At 39.1% G+C, this 26,019-nt stretch overlaps 1 protein-coding gene across 1 annotated transcript; it reads left to right on the forward strand.

Moving 5' to 3' along the window:
- Positions 1-24,872, forward strand: gfra1b (gdnf family receptor alpha 1b). Its single transcript, XM_004567507.2, has 10 exons — positions 1-627; positions 1,050-1,358; positions 1,977-2,060; positions 13,498-13,676; positions 14,435-14,607; positions 15,726-15,835; positions 17,228-17,362; positions 18,235-18,431; positions 22,432-22,479; positions 23,185-24,872. Exons 1-10 carry the CDS (start codon positions 588-590, stop codon positions 23,335-23,337), a joined length of 1,428 nt encoding a protein of 475 aa, XP_004567564.1. The 5' UTR covers positions 1-587; the 3' UTR covers positions 23,338-24,872.
- The last annotated feature ends 1,147 nt before the right edge of the window (positions 24,873-26,019 follow it).

Consider the following 26,019-nt stretch of genomic DNA (forward strand, 5'->3'; position numbering starts at 1 on the left):
ATCAAACCGCGTTATTTTAGGTTTTACGCTTTAAAGTCCTTTCATCTAAACGGAGTATTCTTCCCCCTTTTTTCGTTTAACTGGATGTAAAATAATAAATAAATTAAAAAACAAACACTTTCATTCCATTCCAGGTAGTGATGGACTGCTCAAGATAAAATAATCCATTTTTCAAGTTGGACTGATTGCTTTTAGGGTTTTGTAATGTGATTTCCAGAGGTTCTGTTTGCAAAGTTTTCCTCCTCCAACCTGCAGGACTGCGTCGGACTAAGGACCCCCGCAGACAAACAGGAGTTGACGCGAGCAGGGTGAAGTGGAGATGGCCCATCAGCGCGCTTCCTTGCGTCTCACTCGCTTTTTGTGTCGTCCTAAAGTCCGGCAGGTTCGCACGGTTTGGTTTTAGCCGCCGGACTCCGGTGGAGAGCTGGGATTCTCGGGAGTGAGAACGCTCTGCTACAGGATGCTTCGTCTTTTTCTCTCGCACAATGTGCAACCAGAGGACAAGTGGATCAGTTTGACAAGTTCTCGTGTCATTTTCTTTTAATCTCGGAAACACCTCGTTAAAAAAGAACATTTTCTAAAGCGCAATGATTTTAACAACTTTTGTCATTACACTGTCCTTTCTGGGTAAGTGCCACATTCATCTGTTGAATTCCTATAATTTATACATAAACATGCGTTTTGAAACGGCGCGTGCTCCTTTGCAGTTCATATGAATAAATTCAAGCAACAGAAGGGTGGTGGTGAACAAGGAGCGTCCTTCGCCAAGCGGCAAAGGAGAAGTTCATTGAACTGATTTGTTCTGCTTGCTGGGACACGGTTGTGAGCCTCCGGGGTTCATAGCTTTTCTGGTGCTCGCTGCATATTTGCGTGTCAGCAGTAATGTGTAGCCTATGTGCGTTAGGAAACAGCACCACAACAACAAAAGTGCTCTCCAATTAAGCAGTGTGTGCTGACAGATGTCTAAACTGTGCGTAATGCAGTGTCAGTAAAGTAGTTTACACGGACTACACAAATCATTCTCACTCACTCTTGTTTCTTACTCCCAGATTCTGTGTTCACCCTGAAGGGTGACAGCGGCTCGGCATCCCGAGCCGTCCGACTGGACTGCGTAAAGGCCAGTGAACAATGTCTAAAGGAGTACTCCTGCAGCACCAAGTACCGGACAATGAGGCAGTGTGTGGCGGGGAGGGAGAGCAACTTCAGCGCGGTCCACGGTGCCGAGGCGCAGGGCGAGTGCCGCAGCGCTATAGATGCCATGAAGCAAAGCCCCCTTTACAACTGTCGATGCCGAAGAGGCATGAAAAAGGAGAAGAACTGTTTGCGGATATTTTGGAGCATATATCAGAGTTTACAGGGTAATTCATGTGCATTTATAGTAGAGGACTGAGCATTAATAAAGATTACTCAAGTAAAAGCATCACTACATGTTAGTCCTGAACTTATAAATGTACTCATGTAGATTTATACTTAAAGGCACAGAAATATAAAGTATTTAAAGTATAGTGATTACAAAGTAGGCTGAACGCCTCCTGTTGTTCTATGATATTACATACTGCTGGACAGTTACCACTCATGCGTTGGTAAAGGTGGAACAAATTTGCAAGGTTATATACTGCAATAATACTTCAGTTTTTATAAGTTTATCACAAATGTCAAGAACCTGCAGAGTAGAGACAAATCTGTACCTCAGACCTGTACCTGGGTGAGCTACTTGACTTGAGGTTATGTCTGAACTCATCATCATCAAAGTTTATCAGTCTACATATCTGTTTATGACTTCAAGAAGGGAACATTTTTTGTATCTGTAATATCACAGTGAGACACACGCCAAGATAAACCTTGTTCTCACACTGCATCAAACTGGGATTAATCCCATTTGATCATAATAAATCCAAATTTATGCATCTGATATTATGCTGTTAGAGAAGACAGCATTTACACACAAACACACACGTTTGCTTTTTGCCATGCAGGTAACGATTTGCTGGAATACTCTCCATATGAACCAGTGAATAGCCGCCTCTCGGATATCTTCCGCCTGGCTCCCATCATAGCTGGTAAGAACCTGTTTTTGCATTCCTGAGGTTTCACTTTGGACGCTGTGCAGTGTTAAGTCACGGCCATTATTTCTCAGTTGTTCTTTAAACCCAGCTTAAGTCACCGCATCGCTGCCACAAATCTGTCACTATTTGACAACCACTTTTTGCTATTGCTGTCTGGTTTCAGGCTGCAGCTTTCAACGCCTATTATCCATCACAAAAGCTTTTATCTGCCACTGTGACCCACCATACACAAAGCAGAGTAATTTAGTGTATTTCACCCTCAAAGCAATAATGAGGGGTCTGCATGTTATTCCACTGTCACAGTATAACGCGGGGAGTAGCGGTTATCTGCTAGTTTTGAATTAATCATCCTTTTAGCGTAGAGGAGGTTTTGTCTGAGCTGCTGGAGACCGCGAGCACTGAATGCCTGGTTTGAAAAGCGAGAGAAAGAAAAAACAGGAAGCATTTGCGTGTTGTAAAGGTAAATGCCATATGTGTCCTCAAATGTCAAAAGAGTGCAGGTGGACCAGGGAGTGTACACCTAGGCAGGCCCAAAATTAGATCTGCAGAGATCCCATAAACACATTCACAGTGAGACAATTAACCATCTGTGTGCATTCAATGGCACTGATAGAACACGTGTGTGTGTGTGTGTGTGTGTGTGTGTGTGTGTGTGTGTGTGTGTGTGTCAAGTGCAGAACTCTTTGGCATGCCTCAATATTGGGCTTCTGGCAGGAGGAGGGTGTCTATTGCATTGGCCAGCTACCATTTCATTGCAAAAAAAAGAAAAAAGTGGTCATTTGATTCTTTCTCTCTCCATGTCTCTCGCTCTTCCTATGATTGAATCCACTTGGTATATAACAGTGGTGCTGCTTCAGAGACGAGGGCACAAATGTATTTCAACAGTGAGAAAAAGGAAACATTACTTTAATTGACATTTCTCACCTGCGCTGGAATTATGGCAAGATACTAAAGAGATACCTGCAGGTATGGCAATGAGAGGCTGGGAGGAATTGCAAAAGTGACAAAGCGTCCACAATAACCAGTTAAACCAAGTCGGATTTATTAAAAGGCCAAGAAATAAAACAAAATCAGCTTGAAATAGTCCTGCAAAACCATGTGCAAGTTCCACGACCTCCCAAAAATTCCAAGGAACCCTTTTGAATACATGGGAAAAACCTTCATCAAGATATACTTTAAAAAAAAAGAAATTCAAAGCTTACTCGTCAATATTAAAATATTATTTTAAGTAATAATTTAGATTACCTAGGCAGTGTGAGCAAGACAAATCAGGAAGCAGCGATGGCTCTGAGGAGCCATTATAACGTAAGCAGCTATAGCTTTTACAAATAAATAAATAAATCATTGAGTAGTCTAGATATCAGGAATCCATTTGCCATAAGTGACCTCATTCCTGCCTGCAACTAAGCCAGGCCTCGGGCAATCAAAAGGGTAAAATGATGCACATGCGAGCCAAAATCCAATGATAGGTACTGTACCCCCTGGAGTCTACTGTTAAGGCATAATACTCCCCATTCTGACTGCTATATCACCCAGATAATAAATATTTGAACAGTAACACTTTTTTCTGCTCTGTGCTTCAGGACATTTAACTAGAAGTAAAGTACAGGCGTCTCCAGTAAATGCCATGTCTCATCATGGATTTTTTTAACAACAGTATAAGAAGAAGACTGAAAGAAATTTAGCTTTTACTAATAAAAAATAAATAAAATTGAATAAATCCCAGAGTTTGGGGATTTAAAGTGATTGGGCACAAACATACAAACAAAAAAAGTAATTTTATTGGTTATTTTGTTTAAAGGACTGACGTTCACTGTAGCCAGCTTCAGCACTTGTTTGTTATGATGTCTCCTTTCCCTCAGTCAACAAGAACAGCTCAGCGAGACTGATATTGGTTGATCTTCTTGGCTTGAGTTACTCGGTCAGAGTATTCCTCTTCTTCACCCCAGCAGAGCTCTTTGAAATTTCTGTCCAATTTTTTTATGATCAGTGATCTATTGAATGATAAAATGATGTCCAATGAGTTTTTATGATCTCTAAAGCACAGAGAGTTCTCCCAGAAGCCTCTGCTGCCATCCTTTTCCTTTAGTCAGCAGTGAAATCATAAAAAACACCAGTGGATCAGTCAGTCCTTAAAGCATTGTTCCCAGACTAGTTAGAAGTAGTGATATATATATATTTTTGATGACTTTGCAAACACTTTTTATGGTAAACTATTTGATGTTTACCCTAACAAGGTGATTTCTAAACAGCCATTAGATGAAGACTTGTTATATCTTGGCATGGTGTGCATGGTATCCTGAAAAATTAAGAGAAAAGTAGGTAAAGATAAAAAAGATGCAGCAGGCCTAAGAAGGAAGAAAAACAGGTTTGCCAGATTACGCAAGAACTTGATTCAAGGTCAGTAACAACAGGTCTTATTGAATTATTGTTATCAATACATACAGGGAGATACAACGTTGAGTGTCTACAGCCAATTGTAAACATGGTGGAGGCTCTGTCATGGTTTGGGGTTACATCTCAGCTGTGTACTACAATGTAGTACACAAAGGAGCACTGTCTGTCATGGATTGGCCTCCCCAGAGACCTGTTGTCACCGTTATTGAAGCAGTGTGAGATCATGTTGAAAGAGAACAGAACAAAAGGCAGAAAAGCTTTGGGATGTCCTTCAGGAAGCCCGGAGAACTGTTTCTGAAGACGTCATTGCAATTAATCCAGTGTTTGTTGAGACGGGCGTGTAGAATATCAAATGAACGAATAACACAGAGGGCATTCATAACGCAAAGTCAAGACAATTACTCTACCTCTTTTGATTTTTGAGTACTGCCTTTGTTACGTCATTATGGCACCAGTGAAAAGATTTTCTTATGTCATACTAATAACATTATCGATTCAATCCGAAAGGCGTGACATCGAGGCCACTAACTGGTAGAATATACCCGCAAGGAGCTACTGAAATGAAATGCTGCGTCATTTATAAATCAATGATGAAGATCAATCAGTGAGAGTGCTTTTTACAGATACTGGTGTGCAGACAAAGGGAACTGTGGGGCTACAGCACTGCCCTTAACACACTGCATTTATGTCTATTACAATCTACGAGGGTACTTCAGGGCATTCAAGGCTGGCAGCGGTGGTATGAGTGCCGAATCCATTCCAAGAGGCTCTTTTCAGTAGCACATAGTGTACATAATATTGAGCAATAAATTAAGCAAATACATTTTCATTTTTAATAAAATGCTTCCTCTTAAAATTCATGTTTGCATGTATTGCTTCTTTGAAATTTGAGATTGGATTGTGTCAGTGCAGTCTTACGCATGCTTTTTGTACTCAATTAAATTCCAGCCGCTCATGTTCATATGAAGCTACTTTATAACCACTACAAATCTGAACAAATGTTCTTCACCCCATCCTTAATTGATATCTTGCAGAAGTTTCCAAAACCTCCTCAAGCCAGATCCTCAAATTTAACACAGAAGCAGTTATTTTCTTTAAGAAAGTCTCCCTACTAGTTACTGGCCCTAGAGCTGATCCCAGTATCTTTACCCCCTCCTCCCAGTCCATCCGCAGATCTCATCAGTAGTCCCGCTGAGGATATAGCCACTGAAAAAGAGATGAAGCTTGCCATGATGATTTTCCATTGCAGGAATCTCAAGAATAATTCAGTGGGTCTAGATGCCTGAAGCAACAGATTAATCCTCAGTAGTATTTGTCCTTTGCTGCTGGCCTCAGTGTTCCTGTGAACTATCCATATGTGAGCAAACTTCTCCAGCTGAACATCAGTGTGGCTATCAGCAGAAGAAACACTTTAAATTTGCTGACTCTTTCTGCACAAACCTGCTTTTAGCTGTATCAGCAAATCACTGGATGGCACTTCCTCTCCCCTTTGTTTTTTTCTGCCCCCTCTGAAACCGCAAAAAGCTCAGTTTATTCCAACTGAATTCAATTATGAGGTCGGAAATTCACTTATATGTTGAGTAATTACACAGCAAATATCAGATATTCGGTGCCATGAAGTAAAACCAACAAAACTTTATTGCATAGTAAGCACACAATTTAAAATATAAGAGGTTTTAGTTATATGCTACTACATCTAAATATGAAGACTGCACAAATCCACCAATATCTGTAGACTAAAATCCAATGAAGATGTTGAATAAACACCTCCAGCATGGATGTCACTGAACTGGAGATATACGGCATTACTTTTGTATTATTAAATACATGCATTTGTTAGTTTACTGTGAAAGACAGCTAAATAGTTGTGTTTGCTGGACATGCTTCGTAAAACTGAAAAACAGTTTTACGAAAAACAGCCTAATTGCTGTAACTGTGAATTATTGCTAATTATCCCTAATTCATGCAAAGCAAAACTATTTGGTCAATGACATTCTTGGCATGATTGATACTATCAATAGGTATGGAAACTACAAAATACACAAAAATGCAAGTTCACAGGCTGTCATTTACAAACTTACTAACCCAATTCCAACATGTCTTGCCACTCTGACACATATGAATGTTACCGGAAGAAGTAAAATGGCCTGAAAAGCAGAAATTCCTCAACATGATGAGTGTACTTTATGGCTTACCGTGATAAGTTGTGCGCAGCAGGCAGAGTGGATATGCAACCATAAGTGATGCAGGCAATTGCTAATGATAGCTTTGAGATGAAAAAATAAAGTACTGTAGGTTGCAGGTGACACATGATAGTGTTTTCTGACAAGCGTGCTGTTATTTTATGTGAGTTTACCACACCCTACGCCCACACACAGGAATATGTACGCATACATGTTGTCACGAATGTGTGCATTACTCCTTCACAGAAAAAAAAACACTCTAGGCATTCATACATGCAGTTAAACTCTGAAGAACTGCAGTGATTACGGTAACGGGCAAAAATTTAATTAACTTCTATTCCTTTAATCTAATAATTGTTTTACGTTACATTATCTTTTCAGATATGAGAAATTTGCACAGATCAGTTGATCTCAGTGCGATACCTTTTGATGCATGTAATTGGAAAAATTTGCAGTAATGGTGCTATTTAGGTTTTTTTAATTTGCACATTTTTGCTGCAAGCCCTTGTGCAACCCATCCCAACCACTGCTTGTTATTCTGTGTCTGACCTAATCATTGTGATAACAGCTGTCACTGTAGACTTCTTTCTTCATGGTAAAAAGGTGAATTACACAATAAAAAGAAATAATCAATTTCAGATCTAAGCATATGATTAGAAAACTCATGTGGTTCTTAGCACGTTTTAAAATTAAGTAAATATAATGTTAGATGAACAAAAGAGCATGACATATTACACTTTCTATTGATTTACTGATTTCTATTTAACAAAAATATTCAACATTGTGCTTAACATTTTCAGGCATTTGTGCTGATATGCCATTTGTCTTTTGCCAAACGTGTTCCTGTGTTTTATGGCCAAATATCTTGACTTTGGTCTCATCCCTTCAAAGGACATTGTTCCAGAAGTATTGTTGTTGGTCCAGATAAAGTTTTCCAAACCTAAGCTTAAGCTTTGCTTTTTAAAAATTATACAGAAGAAGATTAACCTTTAACTTGCTAATCATTTGTTTTTCTGAGATGTAGCCTTTGGTTGTTTGTGTGTTTTGGAAGATTTCCTGAGCATTGAATGGTCTGACCTTGGAGTGAATTTGCTGAGAACTGCCTTTCTGTTTTTCTCACTGTAGAATCTTGGACTTCAAATTATTTGGAAATTTCCTTAAAACCCTTCCCAGACTGAAGGGCTGCAACAATCGCTTCTCTAAGATCATTGCTGATGTATTTCCTCCATGGCATTGGGTTAGCACACACCTAAATGCTCCAGACCTGCAAACTGCCCAAACATGTGCTTTTATAGAGGCGTTCCTTCTTGCTGATGATCAGTTAATCAAGTGCATTTAATTAGCTGCACCTCGTTACTACCTAACTGCTTAATTTCTACGTAATAAGATTTAATGCTGTACTTACTGCACTTAGTTTTTCACCCACTGTTCCATTTTGACTAAATTGTTCTAAAATGAATAATTACATTTAATTTTAAGACTCAGTACTGATAAAATGGTACCAGTCTAAACTTGTCTGGTAAAGACTGGATTTCTAACAATGATAATGTTTTGATAAGTAAAAACTTAGGACTGAAAGACTACTTTTTTTCCATGACAGTATGTACAAGGAAAGTACAAAGTATGCACAAAAAATGCTTTAAAAACAATGTTGTTCTGTAACATTTGTCCACACAGTTCACTGTAATTTTACAGATAAACCTAACCATCAAAAAAAAAATAGTTGTTGCTCTGGCCAGGCCTTTTTGTACATCTCTTTGAGTAACACACAAAACAAAAACCCTGTAAAGTGAGAGCAAAAACAGAAAGAAAATTACCATTTTTAACTGGCAAACAACAAAACAACAAAATAGAACAAAAGCACAAAGCAGAGGTGCACCTGGGTATCATATCTGACTCACAGCAATCAGAGCTCAGAGCTCAGCCTTTCTTTCTGCAATATCCTGCACTGATAGCGCACCAAGTCCAATCAAAAATACTCTACTTTAAGTAGAAGATTTCTGGTAAAAGAAAATGCTCCCAACAACCTGAAATTTAAAAGGGTAGTTCAGCTTCCATAGTAACATGTTTGTCACTGGGCACATGCGTTATTATTACAGGAAAATTTGATCATGTGAGTAATGTCCGCAGGCAATCATAATCATCGGGGACTCTGTAGGGAATTTCATTCTCAGCATAACATTTCTGCAGCTACTTAAGCTTACTCTTTAAATCAATGCACGATAAATGAGCTACTAGAGGATTAAATGGAGGAAAGGAATAATGGCTGCGGTAAAAACTAAAGGGGATTTTGCTAATTGCATTGGTGCATTTAATAAATTGGTCTTGGGTCTGGTCAAGTATTAAGACACTGGTGTGGATTTAGTGATGCTGGCAGGAAACCTGACAGAAGGCCAGATGCCATGACGGAGAGGCTCTGACCAATTCAGGGCTTTCTTAAATTACAAAGACGAAACTGAATAGAGAGACGGGTTATAATAAATGAAGTGAATCACTGATACGCTATGAACGATATTAATTTGAATCATTATCTAGATGGCAAAGTTCTTGTTTTTAAGTTTAGGTGACTTTGTGAATTTTGAGTAAAGCGAAGAGAGAGTCGAATCAGGCATTGTGCCAGACTGTTATACAGCCTGAAGACATTTAACACTACTGGCCTTATTTTACTCATAAAATAAGATATCTCATTAAACGAGAGTCAAATAAATAAATAAAGAGTCCTGAAAAGTATTAAAAGATTTATAAGAGAATCTATGATTAACCAAACCTCTCAGAAAATCAGTTATAACAGACAAGCAGCTATAACAATAGCCAAGGAACCATTATGGTAGTTAAAATTCATTTTTCAATTAAACAGCAATCTTTCATAAATTCATAAATTCATAAATGCACTTGGCAGATGGCTAAAAAAGTATTATGTTAAAACATGACAAGATTAGAAATCCTGCTGCACTCTATGGGGAATGTCATAAATGGTAAATGGCCTGTATTTGTACAGCGCTTTACTAGTCCCTAAGCACCCCAAAGCGCTTTACATATCCAATTATCCACACATTCACACACTGGTGATGGCAAGCTACATTGTAGCCACAGCCACCCTGGGGCGCGCTGACAGAGACGAGGTTGCCGGACACTGGCGCCACCGGGCCCTCTGACCACCACCAGTAGGCAACGGGTGAAGTGTCTTGTCCAAGGACACAGCGACCGAGACTGTCCAAGCCGGGGCTCGAACCGGCAACCTTCCGATTACAAGGCGAACTCCCAACTCTTGAGCCACGATCGCCCCATAGTATTTTTAACTAAACCTGTTCAGTGAGTTTCACAGTAATCCACACCTTTTTAAGACTTATTGACTTGAGAGCTTCAGGCACACAGCTGGCTGTTGATGGTTAGCTTAAGGGTCACATGAATTCTCAGTATTACTCTAATCTGTGTCTTTTGGACAGGAGAGGATTTTTATGTCATACGCAGACAAAAGTGCAATTCCACGATGTTCATATTAATGTTCTTGGATTACATTCAGAGGGGGAAAAAGGGAGCAGATCGAGCAATTTCTTTGCCGAACATTGTTATCCAGGACCACTTCAGTGAAATGGAAGGTTACAGCGAAGGGACAGCTCTACTGTTTCTGAATGGAATGTGTTTAATGGTAGCATCAATCCAGAAAATTTTGTGTGCTTCATTCCATGTGCAGTCTGCATAGAAATGAGAAATTTGTCTGAATCCATAAAGATATGCTAAAGAAAGCGGATGGCAGAGGTGCACAAAGCTTTGAGGATTTTCCTGCCAGGAAACCTGGATGCCCCAAACCCTACATGCAGGATTCTCATTTTTCTTCCCCCTTGGTTTTAGGGTCACTGTTCAGCGCCGTAGTACTGCAGAGACATTTAGCATAAAATAGCAATGTTAGCATTTATTGAGGAAAAAATAAACGCTCAAGTGTCTCATTAGCCATGTAACACTTATAAACAACATCATTGTCAACAAGAAAAAGTAAACAAATAATAAACAACTTGGCTGATCCCAACTATCAGATGATTATTGGGGTTTTCTCTGTATTATTATAGGGTGCTTACCTTACAATGTAAATTGCCTTGAGGCACCTTGAACTGAAATTCAGGGGTCCTAGTTTTTTCTGACCTATGTTTACTGTATTTTGTCTTCGGTACTGTATATGCAGTGTACTCTGTATACACAGTAGACAACACTGTAGAAGACCAGGACAAACAGAAATATGTCTGGATGCTGACTTCAGTGAAAAAGCATTTGCTCCTTCCTTTCTGCGGATTAGACAGACAAAAGGCTTTAGATATCACCCTGATACCACCAACACACCTGAATCAAATGATTAGTTCATTACCAGGCCTCTGGAGAACTTCAAGACATGTTGACGAGGTGGTTGGATCAAGGACACATCTAAAACCTGCAGGACACCGGTCCCTGAGGCCTGGAGTTGGACAGCCCTGACCTAGTCCACAGTCCAGACTTTAATCCAATTGGGATGATTTGGCATGACCTCAGAAAGCACGTTTACGCTGGAAACCCCTCCAATGTGGCTCAATTCTTCTAAAAGAGTGAGCCAAAATTCCTCCACAGCGATGTGAAGGACTTTTTGACAGTTGTCACAAACGGTTACATGCAGTTCTTTCTATTAGGTTTATAAGGGAATGATTTTTTCTCAGAGGGCTGGGTAGATTTGGATAAGTTTTTTTCTTAATAAATGAATCATCATTTAAGATCTGAATTTTGTATTTACTCAGGTTATCTTTGTCTAATGCTAAAATTAGTTTGATGTAAGTGTGAAAAATATGCAAATAACTAAGAAGGGAAGGGAAAATACTTTCTCACAACATTACACATATAGGTTTGTTGGAGAGGTGCAGGTGCTTTCTGATCATTACTCCCCCAAGGCTGGTATAATTATCCTCTTGTCTGAGTTTCATATGTAGGCCTACCCGGCCGACAGTCTTTCAAATGTCTTGCATCATCCCATTAGAGGTCATGGGGTCAGATCCCTCTGTTTGTCATTTACTGCAGTGGTGGTCTTGCTCGGGGGGAGAAACATAAGAAGGCTGTGTGAGACTCATGATGTTACTCATAACTTTGATAATTCAGTGTTTATTTTACAAAGAAACACAGAAAGAATATACAACTTGAGAGTCAACTAAACAAGCAAATACATACTGGTACACAATAGAGCATTCAAATGGAATTTCCCAATCCCACTGATGCTGTATAACCCAGTGGCAATGTAAAAGTGCCTTAATGTCAACACTAAATTTGTTAAGAAATAGAATCATATTACTGTTTTATGTGATGCTGTTTTAGGACATAATGTTCTCTGAGGGAGGATGTGGGTGAGGTAATTGTTGAACTTTGCTATATCAACATCATTACTCTTTGTGATCGCAAATGACTCTAAAGTATAAATTCAAAATGAGCTTCCTAACTGCTAAAACGCTTTTTTTGTTGTTCATTTTTACCTGCTGTGGGGTATTATGTCAATATGGCTCCAGCGTATGACCTTCTTACTAACACACAACCCGGCCAGTTAATTTGCACACGCAGATAACCTCATTTGAACCCAGGTCGTCAAAAGTGATAACTTTTTCAAAACAGTTTTTAAATCCAACTTAGGTCAGCATTTTCCTGCAGGTTAACAGTAATGGAGGTAAACCCGTAACACCCACGACCCAAAAGCTACAAACAGCCACTGAAGGATCACAGCCCACATCTCTAGTCACTTGTCAGATGTAAGTAATGGGTTTTGTAATATGTGATTAACCCAAAGTTCAAGAATGTATTCAGATTTAATCATAGCTCATTCTGTGGTGCATGAAAGAGTGCAGTGAGCTTCAATTCCACCTCAAAAGGCAAAATTACAGAATTCATTCTTCCATGTCGAGGCAGAGGATACAGTCTGTGTTACTGTGCAGAAAGCAGTGGAGCAGGAAAGACTTTAATGACAACAAATGAGAAGTGAGAGGCATTATTTTGGCCGCAGAATGCTTTCTTTCTGTGACGGAAGGCGAGGCACACAGGGATGGAAACGGAGATGACCTGATTTCCATAACTTAAGCCAAGGAATGTGAACCGTGCCTGAGGATGTGCCTGTATTTTTGAGGCAAAATCAGCCTCGGTTACATCTGCTATGCATGAGAACATGAGAAACGGTTACAATCACAAAAATCACATAACATCTGCTTTTTTTAATACTCTCAAAGATGGGTTTTTAGCTTTTATCCAGTTGGGAATGATAAACTGTCAAGATGCTCCAACTATTGATTTCTGCTGCTAAAAGTATAAATGGAAGGCCTGATCAGAGAGACCTGAGATGTGAGATATGATAAATACATAAAGCACCTCATGCATTAAATGAAGCAAAAAATTGCTTGAATGTTTTGTGCTAAATTGCTAGAAAAGACTTCTCTATCTGAACAGTTGTTCTCATATATTCTGCAGTTTCAAACAATTTAATGGTAAATGATCCAAATGCATTCAAAATAATCAATAATAAATCGTTTTTTATTGTTCTCAATTATATAACACTGTAGTTTTACTTTAAAAATAGATGCAAACTAATAAAAACAGGTACTTTTAGAAGAAAGGGGGCTTTATGACAAAGTGAAAATAATGTTGGGAAAGAATAAAAGTTGCACTGATGATCCTGTTTTCTTCGTCTGATTTGAAAATATTTCTACGCTTATTTTATGGATTTCTTACTATTCACTCATGTAACTTACCTACCATGTTAATTTTGATTGGCTTGGCTTAAACAACAGCGCACAAAAATCAGTAAGTCTCACGTTAGAAAATATTAAATAACTGCGTGACTCTTTCCTCTCTCTTAGTCGAGCCTGCCTCCACAAAGGAGAACAACTGTCTGAATGCTGCCAAGGCCTGTAACTTGAATGACACGTGTAAGAAGTATCGCTCGGCTTACATCAACCCCTGCACTAGCAGGGTGTCCACTTCTGAGGTTTGCAACAAGCGCAAATGCCACAAGGCTCTAAGACAGTTCTTTGACAAGGTAATTATCCTCGCATTTTCCTACACATTTTCTATTTCGAAAATCTCTGCTTTTGCAGACACAAATTTCGAGGCTCCTCTGTAGATTTTTTTCAGACCATATTTGACACCGGAGGTTTATTTTGAAGATAAACAGTTTTAAAATCCTGCTTATTACTTTCTGACTACTGGCTGCTGTTATGTTGCCAGATTATAGCTCTTGATACTGTAGTTCATATACGTCAAACACAACATTTTACTGAGGATGAATGCTTAAACAGCAGCAACGAAGCTAGCCTATGTCAGTATTTTAAACATGTTTAATGACTATTATAGAAATGTTGCATTGCTGTAAATAAGAAGAACAGCTCGGTTAAAATAGTTAAACTATTTACATTTCACAGCAGCAGTGCAACATTGTTTATTCACTGCATTCACACAAAATCTATATGACGAGAAAAGCGTTGCCACATAATCTTCTTTTTGGTTATTTGTGATGCTAAGTACAAAACATATGAAATTTAAAGTGTCTTTCAGTCTAATTTCTATCTCAGTCTTTCACATAGCTGCAGTATAGCTGCATATCCACACCATACTTTCTGCCCAGCTTTATGATATTCAGTTTACACATCGGCTTGCAAGGGATCAAAGGGTGGGTAATATTTTGGCTGTGCTGGATGCATGCCATGCCATCAAAACAATGCAGAAATTTATATAGAACACAGATGTTTGAGAAAGCAAGCATTAAATGTCAAATGCCGTTTCCTTTCCAAAACCAAGGTTCCCACGAAATACAGCTACGGGATGCTGTTTTGCTCCTGTCCAACGGGGGATCAGACAGCATGTGCAGAACGCAGACGTCAAACCATTGTACCAGTGTGCTCCTACGAGGATAAGGACAAAACCAACTGTTTATCTCTTCAAAACACATGTAAGACCAACTACATATGCAGGTAAGGCACCTCGAGATACTGGGTAGACTTTTTTTTACATGATGTTTTTCTATGGCAGTAAATATGACCATAAATTAACCACTAAGATTTTTCCTCCATTCTGTCCATCTTGAGCAAAGTACAAATTGAAAACTAAATATTCAAAATGTAATTTATCGTAAATTGCAGCCACTTTAAGTCTGTAATCGAACTGCTAAAAATATGTGCAAATTAGACTGGGTTGTCATGTACTGTCAGTTATAAACATTGCATAAATTAGGTAAGTTTTTATTCACTCGTGGAGTTTTGCTGTAATGTCTTAAATCTACAGTAAAAGTAAAGTAATTAGGAAGTGAGTAGATAAAGAGCCGTGAAGATAAAGTGGCTAAGAAGGAAATAATCCTACAATTATAATAACATAATAATAATAATAATAATAATAATAATAGTAACAATAATCTAGTTTCCCCCTCTTGTCCGTTGTCATCCATGTATTCCCTCTTTGTAGATGTCATGTGTTGCAAGTGTTCCCATTTGTCACCTTTCGGCTGAGGTCGGCGCTGCGGGTTGCTCCGTGTATTTGATTTGGCAGACTTTTGCCCTTCCTGATGCAACCCCCAAGGCATTCAGGGATCTTCACTTGTTAGGCCAATGTGTGAAGTGGCCACTATCCTCTCAGAGTAGTTTGCATCAACCGCTCTCCTTCAGACACCTCAGGACATTAAAATTGACAGTCAGACCCTGGGGTGGAAATTTATAGAAACCAAAAAAAAAGAGTGCCGTGCTCCTGACTCCTGACCTGATGCTAAACCTTTAAGCATGAAAACTCTGGACTCTTTGCGCTGAAGACCACATTTTAGTCTTGGGTGCCAAAGACCTACACTGTCACGAGTAACTATCATCAACATGACAGTCAGGCCATTTTGACACAAAAGCTGATGTTCGCACTTATCAAACAACATGTGCTTGTGGTCTGAACGGGAAATCCAGGGAATGATCAAACATAGCAGGAAGTGATATAATGCTTTTAAAAGTGACAACCTTGAAGAAATGACTTGAAATTACTGATCAGTTACTCAAAAATATGTCAAAACCACAAAGCAGCGACTTCTTCAACCTCTTTTAACTCTTGTTCATAGGTCAAGACTGGCAGACTTCATCAGCAACTGTCAGCCAGAGGTTCACTCCATATCCGGCTGTCTTAGAGAGAACTATGCTGACTGTCTGCTTTCTTACTCAGGTCTTATTGGTAAGTTAATCAAGTTGTAAAGCTGGATTACATTTAAAATTTTAGCAAAACTGCTGCTGCTATTAGGACAAACTAGCATTAAGAAATTAAACCAAACTCATTCTATTTTTGTATTTTCTTTTTTACAAATTCTTTATTTACTTTGGTGTGGGGGGATTTTTGGTCGCCGTTTTCGGTAATTTGCAGATTTTTGTCAGCTCAATTAGAAGTAAAATGCAGTTTTAAACACATTTGCTTTTTCTTAAAGTACAAGCCAACAGAAACCCATTAAAAGTAGGGGAAAAAAGCGATGTGAATATATTCCATTGCATTATAATTTACATGCCCCGCTTCTTTGCCTCTCTGCAGCTAGCATGCTGACCTGCAAACTGCAAGTTTGGCATGCATTTTCAAAGCAGAGCTTAAGATACGAGGTTAAAGACGCAAGACACCCAAGTTCACAGTCAATAAATTAAAAATTTGTAGCGTGTACAAGGCATCGCACTTCATAAGCCAAAACACTGTGCAGAAAAGTACTTAATTCAGGATTTTTTTCCATCAGCAGGTTTAATTATGTAGAAAGGAAAAATGATGTCCCACTGAGTTTTTGTAATGAGATTTGAACGCAGGGCAACAGTGACCAATTGCAAACTCAACAGGCAGACATTTTAATCTGCACCATTCATATCATGCTTCACACAGTTTACACCCTCTAATGGGCCCCCCCGAGTTTAACCGCTCATTTCTGCCTTCACACACAAAAATCTGCATGTACTTGCGGAGCTAATAACTATGAGCCTACTCAACCCCAATGATCCCTAAACAAATCAGCATTTTATTCAGTTTCATTAAGATGGGAAAAAAAATAGCCAAGAATAGTTTCATTTGGCTATTTCGTCCATAAAGTACAATGTGCCCCAGTTTAGTCGTAACTGTGGACTCACAATGGGTGTTAAGCGTCAGCAGCCCCGAAAACACTTGTCACAAGTCTCTTCAGAGCTGCTATGTGTCACCTGCAGTGACATTAGCACTTGTTTGAATAATGTGGATGCTCTTGAAAAGAAAAGAAAAAGCCATTGGCCACATAATGAGGATACTTTACCAGGCAATGAGTGTCATAATCGTGATGCAGCAAGTTGTCAATGCCAAGTGTCAATGTCGAGACAGAGTTTCACTCTAATGTAGCATCTTTTAATTCAGTGCAAGTTCTGTAAAACTTATAAACAGGTTAAAGTTTGCCTGCAGTGGAGAATCTGCTTACACACACAGACTGACCTGAATATTTCTATTTAAGCATGCAGAGCCTCGAGCCTACCCGATAAACCAAAGACGTCCTGGTAGAAGGTTTCCACTGGAATAATGGGATGACAGTCATATTCACTAACAGTGGTCTACTTGTGTTTTATGCTGCAGGTACAGTGATGACACCCAATTATGTGCGATCCTTTGGAATTAGCCTGTCGCCGTGGTGCGACTGCAGTGGCAGTGGGAACAGCAAGCCAGACTGTGATAAATTTGTTGAGCTGTTCACCAACAACCGATGTCTACGTAAGTGCCCATATTCACCCATCCTGCAGAAATAACTTGTCTCCCATCTTTGCATTATTCTTTTCTGCTTGGGGTCAGACTCACCAGGTGTGTTAGACTTAAAAATATCGCTATAAATTGTATCAGATCTGAGATGCCAGAATTTAACTCCAGTGATTCAACAATACTGGTCATAAAACTCAATATGTTATGTTATGCAGATATTATATACGTAAATTAACATTTAACATTACTTTGGACAGTATCACTCTAATAGAGAAATAACTGTTGAAGTGAGCCTGAGGAGCAGCAGTAATTTGCTACATCAATACACTCACTGAACGAAGCTTGAGTATGCTTTGCTACCTTAATGACAAACAACCGACAAGAGTCCAGAGAGAACCAGGCTCAGGGAGGGACAGCCATCTGTCACATCTGGTTTTCACTGTAGCTTACTGGACAGTTTTATAACCCCATGTAAGGGACTGAGATGTTACTCTAAATCATCCATTGGTGGCTTTGTGATCACCGCAGTTGCCACTTTTGCAAACCTTACAATAAACCTTACGATGAATGTCAACTTAATCTTGCCAAAATTAGATTATAGAAATTATCTTTAAGGTTTTGGTGTTTCCTTTGTGGAGCCAATTTTGGACTGTTTTGCAAATCACAGATATTACACGCAGCCACTGCTTTTAAAGAGGCTCTTAAGAAAGGTCACGTCATTTCTTTTCCTCCTCAATTACTGAAAGTATCAATTAGTAGCAGCTTTTAGTTGGACGTTATTAAAACAGTTGGTGTCATGGTACTTGCACTTATTTCTGAAGCAAATACAGACAGCTAAGACTAAACCTTGCAGAAAAGATCAATACGTTTTTACTCTTTTCTTGTAGGTAACGCCATCCAGGCTTTTGGGAATGGTACAGACGTTGGGGTCTGGCAACCCCAGCCCCCGATTCAGCCCACAGTAGACCTTAGCATCACTCGGAAGGGTAAAGCACAAACCAATAATGCTCTGGATGCGCTGACGGACATGACCAAACTGGATCTTGATGGCAACTCACTATATCACATCTGCGGGACCCTGCAGGTGAAGTTTTTGTTTGAGTATGGCCTGTATGTTTTGTCTCCCCATCAACACAGCTGCTATTTTTGAAACTAAAGGGGTTGGGAATACAATTATAGAGAAATATGACGCTTAAACCCCAATAAACAGACACTATTGTGATGATACTCATTTTAGTTCAGTTCGATGTGATTGATGGTCCCAAAGGGAGTACCTTGGCTTGTAGTCAAGAAGGCCAGATAATGAACACATAAGTACAAAAACTACACCAAACATTCAAAAATTAAATGTAAGAAATATTTGCTACAGATATATAAAAACCCAAGAAAAGCCAGTCTGTAAAAAAACAAAAGAGGTTTTTCTCCTCTTGCAGTTTTATTCGACTCTGTAGTTTTTAAACTGTACCAAAAGCCAATATAGGCTACCAGTGTCACAAATCTTAAATTACAGAGTGAACAAATTAAATTCTATTAAACTCACAGGGATGATGTCAATCAGTGTACACCTCCACTGATCTCATTAACTAGGAAATTTTTAATTGCCTTCTAAGGAGCTACTCGCTTAAGCAAAAGGGCACTGTGCTGCAAGGTAATGGTCCATCAGAGTGGCTTCTACTTCATTGTTTAGAGTAATCACAGCACTGCCTGCAGCACATATAGAGGAGTACACATCCCAGCTGAACAGACAGTGGCAAGCAATATGATATGCGCATATGAAACACATAGGTTTCAAAATGGGGTGAATGTAATCGCCATGACCCCAAAAATTATGCTTCAAATTGCACAAAAAAAAATCGTAATTTTTTTTTTACATATCAACATTTACACTGAGCTCACATAAGCACGTGAATTTCTAGATATGTACATTCTCATGAATTAGAAGCATTAGAGCTCACATAATCAGCCATGCTACTCTAGAATACCCAAATAAATAAAAATAAAAATACAGGGCTGAAAAAGAGCGTAATAGGTCTCCATTCAGGGAAAATGAATATAATTTAAAGGTCTTCCAGAAAATATTCAGATAACTGTCCAGGCTTCTTTTCCACCTTTGGAGGATTCACAAAGCTCTCCAAACTTGTAAAAGAATGCGGCTGAATCCAAATTGAGACCTAAACATCAGATAGAGATCTATTCAGAGCTGCTGCCTGAGTGTCAGACGTCTGGCTCTGTCACCTTGATGGATCAGGGATGGTTTTATGATGGCATGCACAGAATCCCCCCTCCTGGGCAGAAAGATGAGATGTCAGTGTGGAGTCAGAGTTTCCTAAGCTGTCATGTCAAAGCTAATTGGTTGCCACTGTAACATCAGAAATGGCCCACAGGGGTAGTGTGTATGTGACTGTGTGTGTTTGCAGAGCAGGGACAAAGTATCATCGCATGGATGAACCAAATGTGTTTTCCCCCCTAATGTTAAATGGTGAAATAGAATGAGATTACAGCTACGCAGTTAACTTTGTTACAACTGTAGCAGCTCGTAGTTCAGTGATAAAGTGGAATCACCTCCTGGTTGATTACCAACCCCAGTCAACTGAGTTTACATCAATGTCAGCCCAGACTTGACTTTTTACTGTAGATATAAAATGTCATCACTTATTTTTTGTTGTTTGTTTGTTAGAGATTTGTGTGGAATGGAGTTGTAATTAACACATTCTTGTGTTTTTGAAGGTCACAGCAACCACTGACTGCCACACTCTAATCAGTCCAAGTGAATATTTGTTCCTACCCTCACCTAACCCCAATCGGTCATGAGCCTGGTTCTGCTGTTAAAAGGGAGTTTTTCCTTCCCACTCTCGCCAAAGCACTTGCTCATAGGGTCATATGAAAGTCAGTGTTTTTTCTGTTTTCTTTGTAAAATTGTAGGGTCTTTATCTTACAACTACGGAGCCCCGCAGGGGACATGGGAGAAAAAAAAATTATGATGAACTTTTGCGATATCTCGCAAAACTAATTAGGGATCTCGCAAAAGTTGAATTCCAACAATGGCTACTTAGTTGTAATATTACTCTTTCTGGGTCACAAAATAAACTTTTAAGATATTTTGAGGCGTGAATGTAGTTGTGTAAACATCATATATCTGCTAGGTTTACAAGACGTCACATATTTGCAAAAGTGCTCCGACGTTTTCGGAGATCTGACACCCACCATCTCGAAGCTAACAGGAGGTCGAGACCTACTACAGCCGGGAGGAACACCGCTTTCCCGGCACGTCGTGCCTCGACCTCCCGGTCGGCTTCGAGCTGGCGGCCTCCGAAGATCCCGAGTTTGTTTTGCGAGATCTCGAGTTTAAAAGCAAAACTTTTGCGAGATCCTGAGTTTAAAAGCAAAAGTTTTGCGAGATCCCGAGTTAGTTTTTGCGAGATCTCGCAAAAGTCCGTCTTAATTTTTTTTTCTCCCATGTCCCCTGCGGGGCTCCATATACAACATAAACTGCCTTGAGGCAACTGTTCTTGTGATTTAGCACTATATAGCTGATCGATTCCATTTACATGTGAGACAGTAATTCGTCTGCAAACACTTGCCAACTACTTGCCAAACAGTAAACCGGAAATGGAGAAGATTCACCTTCAAAGTTAAAGGCTCACTGTTTACTTTGAAGCGGAACAATCTCCATTTACAATTTGCATCACAGTTTCACTTCTGCTCCTTGAGTGGTTGATGACTGTTTGTAGATAAGTTGGTATCTTGCTCTACAAAAGCAATGGCTGGATGTTTTTTCAACCATAATCACCTTGCAACACCAACAACCACTCACCAACTGGTCAGAGAATACACAGCAAGTGATGTTTGTCAGGAGATCACTGACTAGTCTCTAGGCCTGTGTTACTGGCTCTATAACTACAATTAAAAGCATCTCACTACAGTTTTTTTAATTACGCAAACTACTATGGCACTTTTTGAACACCATTTTTATATTTTTCTAATTTTGTAGTGGTATAATTAAAGATAAAACTAAAAAGGAAATGTACCAAAACCGATCCAATCAGATCATTAAAAGCTTGAAAAGAACACTAAACTGACCTTGTGTTAATATTGTATTTTAGAGTATTTCAAATAGCTCAAACTTATTTTAACTCAACAGGTATCGAACTGTATGTATGAGTACGCAATTCTAAACCATCTTATTTGCAATAATGTCTGCTAAGTGACACTTTAAAAAAAAACTGCTGCAGGGAATTTTCATAGCAGTGGCAGATAATGACATGCAAATGGATATTTCAAATATCAAATGCAATAGTAGGAAATCGATTTAGTGTGCTGATTCTGACATTTAACATCATAAATGGCATGTTTTGCTTGATTGTGCTTATAGCAGCTCTAGCTCCTGAAATTTTTGGCCCCACCAACACACACTCAGATATCTGCTATTCTCCTCTGATAAATACCATGGGGCTATATTTTTAAATGAGATGATATCACATACTTTAAGCGAGACAATCTATCATATTGGCTTTTAATAGCGATAATATGATTTATCACCAGTAAAACATCCTCTAGGAGAAAAGACCTCCGATAGAGCAATTAATCATTCTTCTCCGCAATCCTGGTTCATAGAATTTTTTTCTACTTAAGAACCAACACATGGGGTGTTTATTGTGTTTCCAAACTGCTATAGAGTCACTTTATCATTTATGTTCTCCATCTGTATCTGTGAGTTTGCCTTTTGTTTGTGCGTATAGCTGTGTTTGTGCAAATGCATGTGGGTATTTTTATGTTTGGCTGAAAAGGTTTTGAGCCATCTGGGAAAACTTCTAATGCATTAGACTGTCATAACCTTGAGCTTGAACAAAGCAGGGACACACTTTTTCACAAACATGCACTTGAATCCTATACATCTTGCACAAGGGGGAAGATTATTCCAAGAGTTAAGACCTCTAATATATGGGCATTGCAAAATAAAGCAGTCTGCTATTTTCATTTTTGCACCTCTCCAAGTCTGGGTGTAATCTGAAATACTTACAAACCCATTAAAAAAATAAATAAATGAAAGCTAATGTCTCTATTTTTTCGTGTTTTCCTCACAGGCTCAAAAGCTAGTGTCAAATCAAACAGTGGACTCCGCTCTGTGTGTGGTAAGAACTGTTTTATTCTGTGAAGTCAAATAATAGTGGACTTGTAGGAGATATGAAATACAATAATTCTTTAGTTCTACATAATTATGCAGCATTGAAAAAGAAAGCATTCACAGGAGTCTATGGCCATGGGCATTCAGGTGTGTCTTATAGTCTCTCGGCAAATTTCACCCCAAGGTCAAACGATGAGAGTTTGCAGCTCAGAAGAGTTGCGAAAGAAAAAAACACTCAAGCGCTCAAGACTGTGTAGACCTCAGTTAGGATGTTAAATGTTAAAGTTTACAACAGTGCAATTCAAAAAAGATTGAACAAGTATGGTTTGTTTAGAGGGAAAGCTTTTTCTCTCCTAAAAAACCCCAAAAAACAAAAACGACATGAGGCAGCAGTGCTTAGGTTTGCAAAGCTGCACTTGAACAAACCCAAAGATGTCTCGAGCAATTTCCTTATGGACAGATCAGACCAGAGTGAACAGCTCATACCAACTGCCAAGCTTGATGGTGGAGAGTTGATAATTTAACAAAACTGATGGAAGGTCACCAAAATACGAGTATATACAGCCACAAAGCTCTACATAGCTAAATGTAACCTGAGGTGAATGACATATACAGTATATACACATATATATCTGAACTTTGATGCATCAGTATCAACAAATCTTTCATGAACTTTCCACTTCGATTCTTACATCTTAATCTTTTCTCTTAGAACCATCAACTGGATGAGTCCAACGACTCAAACGCCATTGCTAGAAGTTCGCCAGCTGAAATCACCTGCTCACACCCCTCAGTGATGCTCCTCGCGCTGGCCTTTGCTCTCACATCAACACTACTGCAGCTTGAAGGTTTCCTGCTTTTGTAGACTCTGAGGACTATCGCTCAACATTTTTATCTGGAGAACTGATCGGACCCTTTTTAATTTAGGCATCTGCCCAACTGCAGCAGCTACATTTTTCTTTAATTAGAAGCGACCAAACAGCACGGTAAGAACAGTGAAATCAGGCAACAGTGGATTATATCTAAGGATGACATGTTGGCTGCTGTGTGGAAAACAGACTTGCTGAATCTGTTGCTGAGATATCAGCTCATTTGCCTTCCTTGCCTCATGGGGGCAATTTGGTGACTTCAAGAATCTGATTCATGCTTAGGAGCATTCTTTTTTTTAAGGGGTGGAAATAAACTCTGTGATCTGATGTGAATAAATGCATTTCTTTGGCAGCCGCTGCATATTTGACTGAATAGACTGCCAACATGCTGAAGAGTGTTTTAAGCATAAAATGCATCATTCTTTGCACAACTGTGCTATGATTTGCCCGTCAATAACCTTGATTTAGGTCACGAAAAGCAGAAATGGAAAAGCGTTAAACTAAAAGCGGACAAAATTGACAAGTAACATTTACTGGTGTGACATTTGATTCATCAAACACTGAAACTCATTCCAATTTGTCAAGATATCCTCAAAGGACAAAAAAGACACATCTGCCAGAAGAAAGTAACACATTTTTCTTCTACACATTCAGTACTTGGTATAGACTAGTTTTGTATATTTGATTGTCATGGTGCTTTGTGGCTTTATCCCATCGCCTTTGTAAAAATGACACACGAGTGCACACTCTATTACTGTATGCTGCTGTTAGCTTGTAACATATTGTCTGTAATATTTTGGGATTCTATGTTAGTATCTGGTGACTGAGGCGCCTCAGCTTTATCCAGCTTAGCTGTGATCTATGAAATGTGATGAGGTGTGGTTCTTTTCCTCACGTGATTACGGATATGACTTTATCGTGTGACTATATTTTGATGGTAAAGTGCATAATGTTAGCTTAAACGGTATTTTTCTCTAACGTCAAACTCTCTGTAACAGTACCAAGAACATAAAGAATTCACAAAAGTGACTCTAATGGCTAAAAAGTCAAATATGCTTTGTTTTGTTTGATCCCGGCTCTTCAGTCTGCCAGTATTCTCATTTCTTTCTGGGGTTTGATGAATAAAGGATGTGAACATACCCACAACTAGTGCAAACGCCAAAAGACAAAAGCCAAAAGACATTAATTGCTGGCAATTACTGCTGATGCAAATGGAGGAAAAGATTAAAAAAAACCATTATGTACTTAATGGCACCGCAATTATCAAAGACATTCAAAGAGTATACAAAATAATGAAGACTTGTTTTAAAACATCCCTATCATTACCCAAAATGTGTAAAGTGTGTCTCTTATTATAATCCTGTCATATAGGAGCCTTGTTGATATCTAAGCTAAAGCCTGTAATGATGCACTTCTTGGCTGTTGTGCATCAGCCAGGGTTTGGGTTAAACACTCAGACACTTTATGTACAAGTTACAATTTGGTCATTTGGTGTTTGGCAATCTGCTGAAATAAAAATGATGAACATTGACCTATTCTGGTTTCCACGATAGCGGATCATGGATCGTGTCATTTCTTTTCCCTAATGCTTGTCTTTTTCTATATATAAGGGACACCTGTAAAGTAGGATTATAAGATAGCACCTGGCAGACAGGCTGCTGTTGTCAGTCAGATTGCATCAGCGCCGGCACAAAGTGACACAAGTGGACAAGGACGCAGGCAACAGAGGACAGATTTCTCAGTGGACTGAAGAGGGGCATGCATTGCCAAGAATATGGCCCACCTGCTTTGGCACAGTGATGGAGTGCTTGACCTAGACAGAGAGCTAAAGATTTATTAGACATGTCACCAGAAAACAAAAAGGGCCAAAACATCCTCTTCATGTTATGTATGAGATGGAAATGACAGCTGTGCATGACAATGCAGAAGGAAAGTGTGGGATTTTAACAGAATTAACTAGCAACTCTGGCTTTGTGCAGCAGTGGCAGAAACTCAGCCAATCAACACATCCAAACCTCACTAATTAACATATAATGTTTGTTGATGTAAAAACAAAAGTGTAAATGTGACATTTTAAGGAAGGTTATAGACCTGGATTATTTCTTTTCTATAGTGAAGATCTCTTACTGGTGCCCACTGGTGAGTTTTAGGTACTTGTATATATATTTTCTTTATTCTGTGTCTAGATGGTTTCTGATTTCTTATTTTGAGGTGGGTATCAATGGGGGTTTTTTTAAGTCTTTAAAAAAAACAACTAAAAATTACACTTTACAAAATGTAAAATTAACCTTCATATAACCACTGACAACCAAAACTGCTCCACAAACATCTGCAGTATCTTATCACAGCTTCATCTTAACCCAACTAGTCATGTGATTGCCTGGCCTGGGCCACAGAAGAGCTTCAAATCCAGCAGAAGGACCGATATTTTCTCCTCTGTGTTCAGAGGAGGAACAAGAAGGCCAATGCCACTACAAAATTATTCACGTGCATGTTTCTAAGCAAACTGTCTGAAATCAACTTCATCATGACAGCATGAGGTCTCAGTGTCCTTTAGTCTGGAACTGTGCACACAGACCAGTACTGTGTAACTCAACTGGCATTTGCCAAAGAACACCAGAACCGGCAGGTCTGCCGCTGGGGTCCTGCTCTCTCTTCGGACGAGAGCAGGTTCACAA

Source organism: Maylandia zebra, linkage group LG8, assembly GCF_041146795.1.
Source record: "Maylandia zebra isolate NMK-2024a linkage group LG8, Mzebra_GT3a, whole genome shotgun sequence".
NCBI lineage: Eukaryota > Metazoa > Chordata > Actinopteri > Cichliformes > Cichlidae > Maylandia > Maylandia zebra.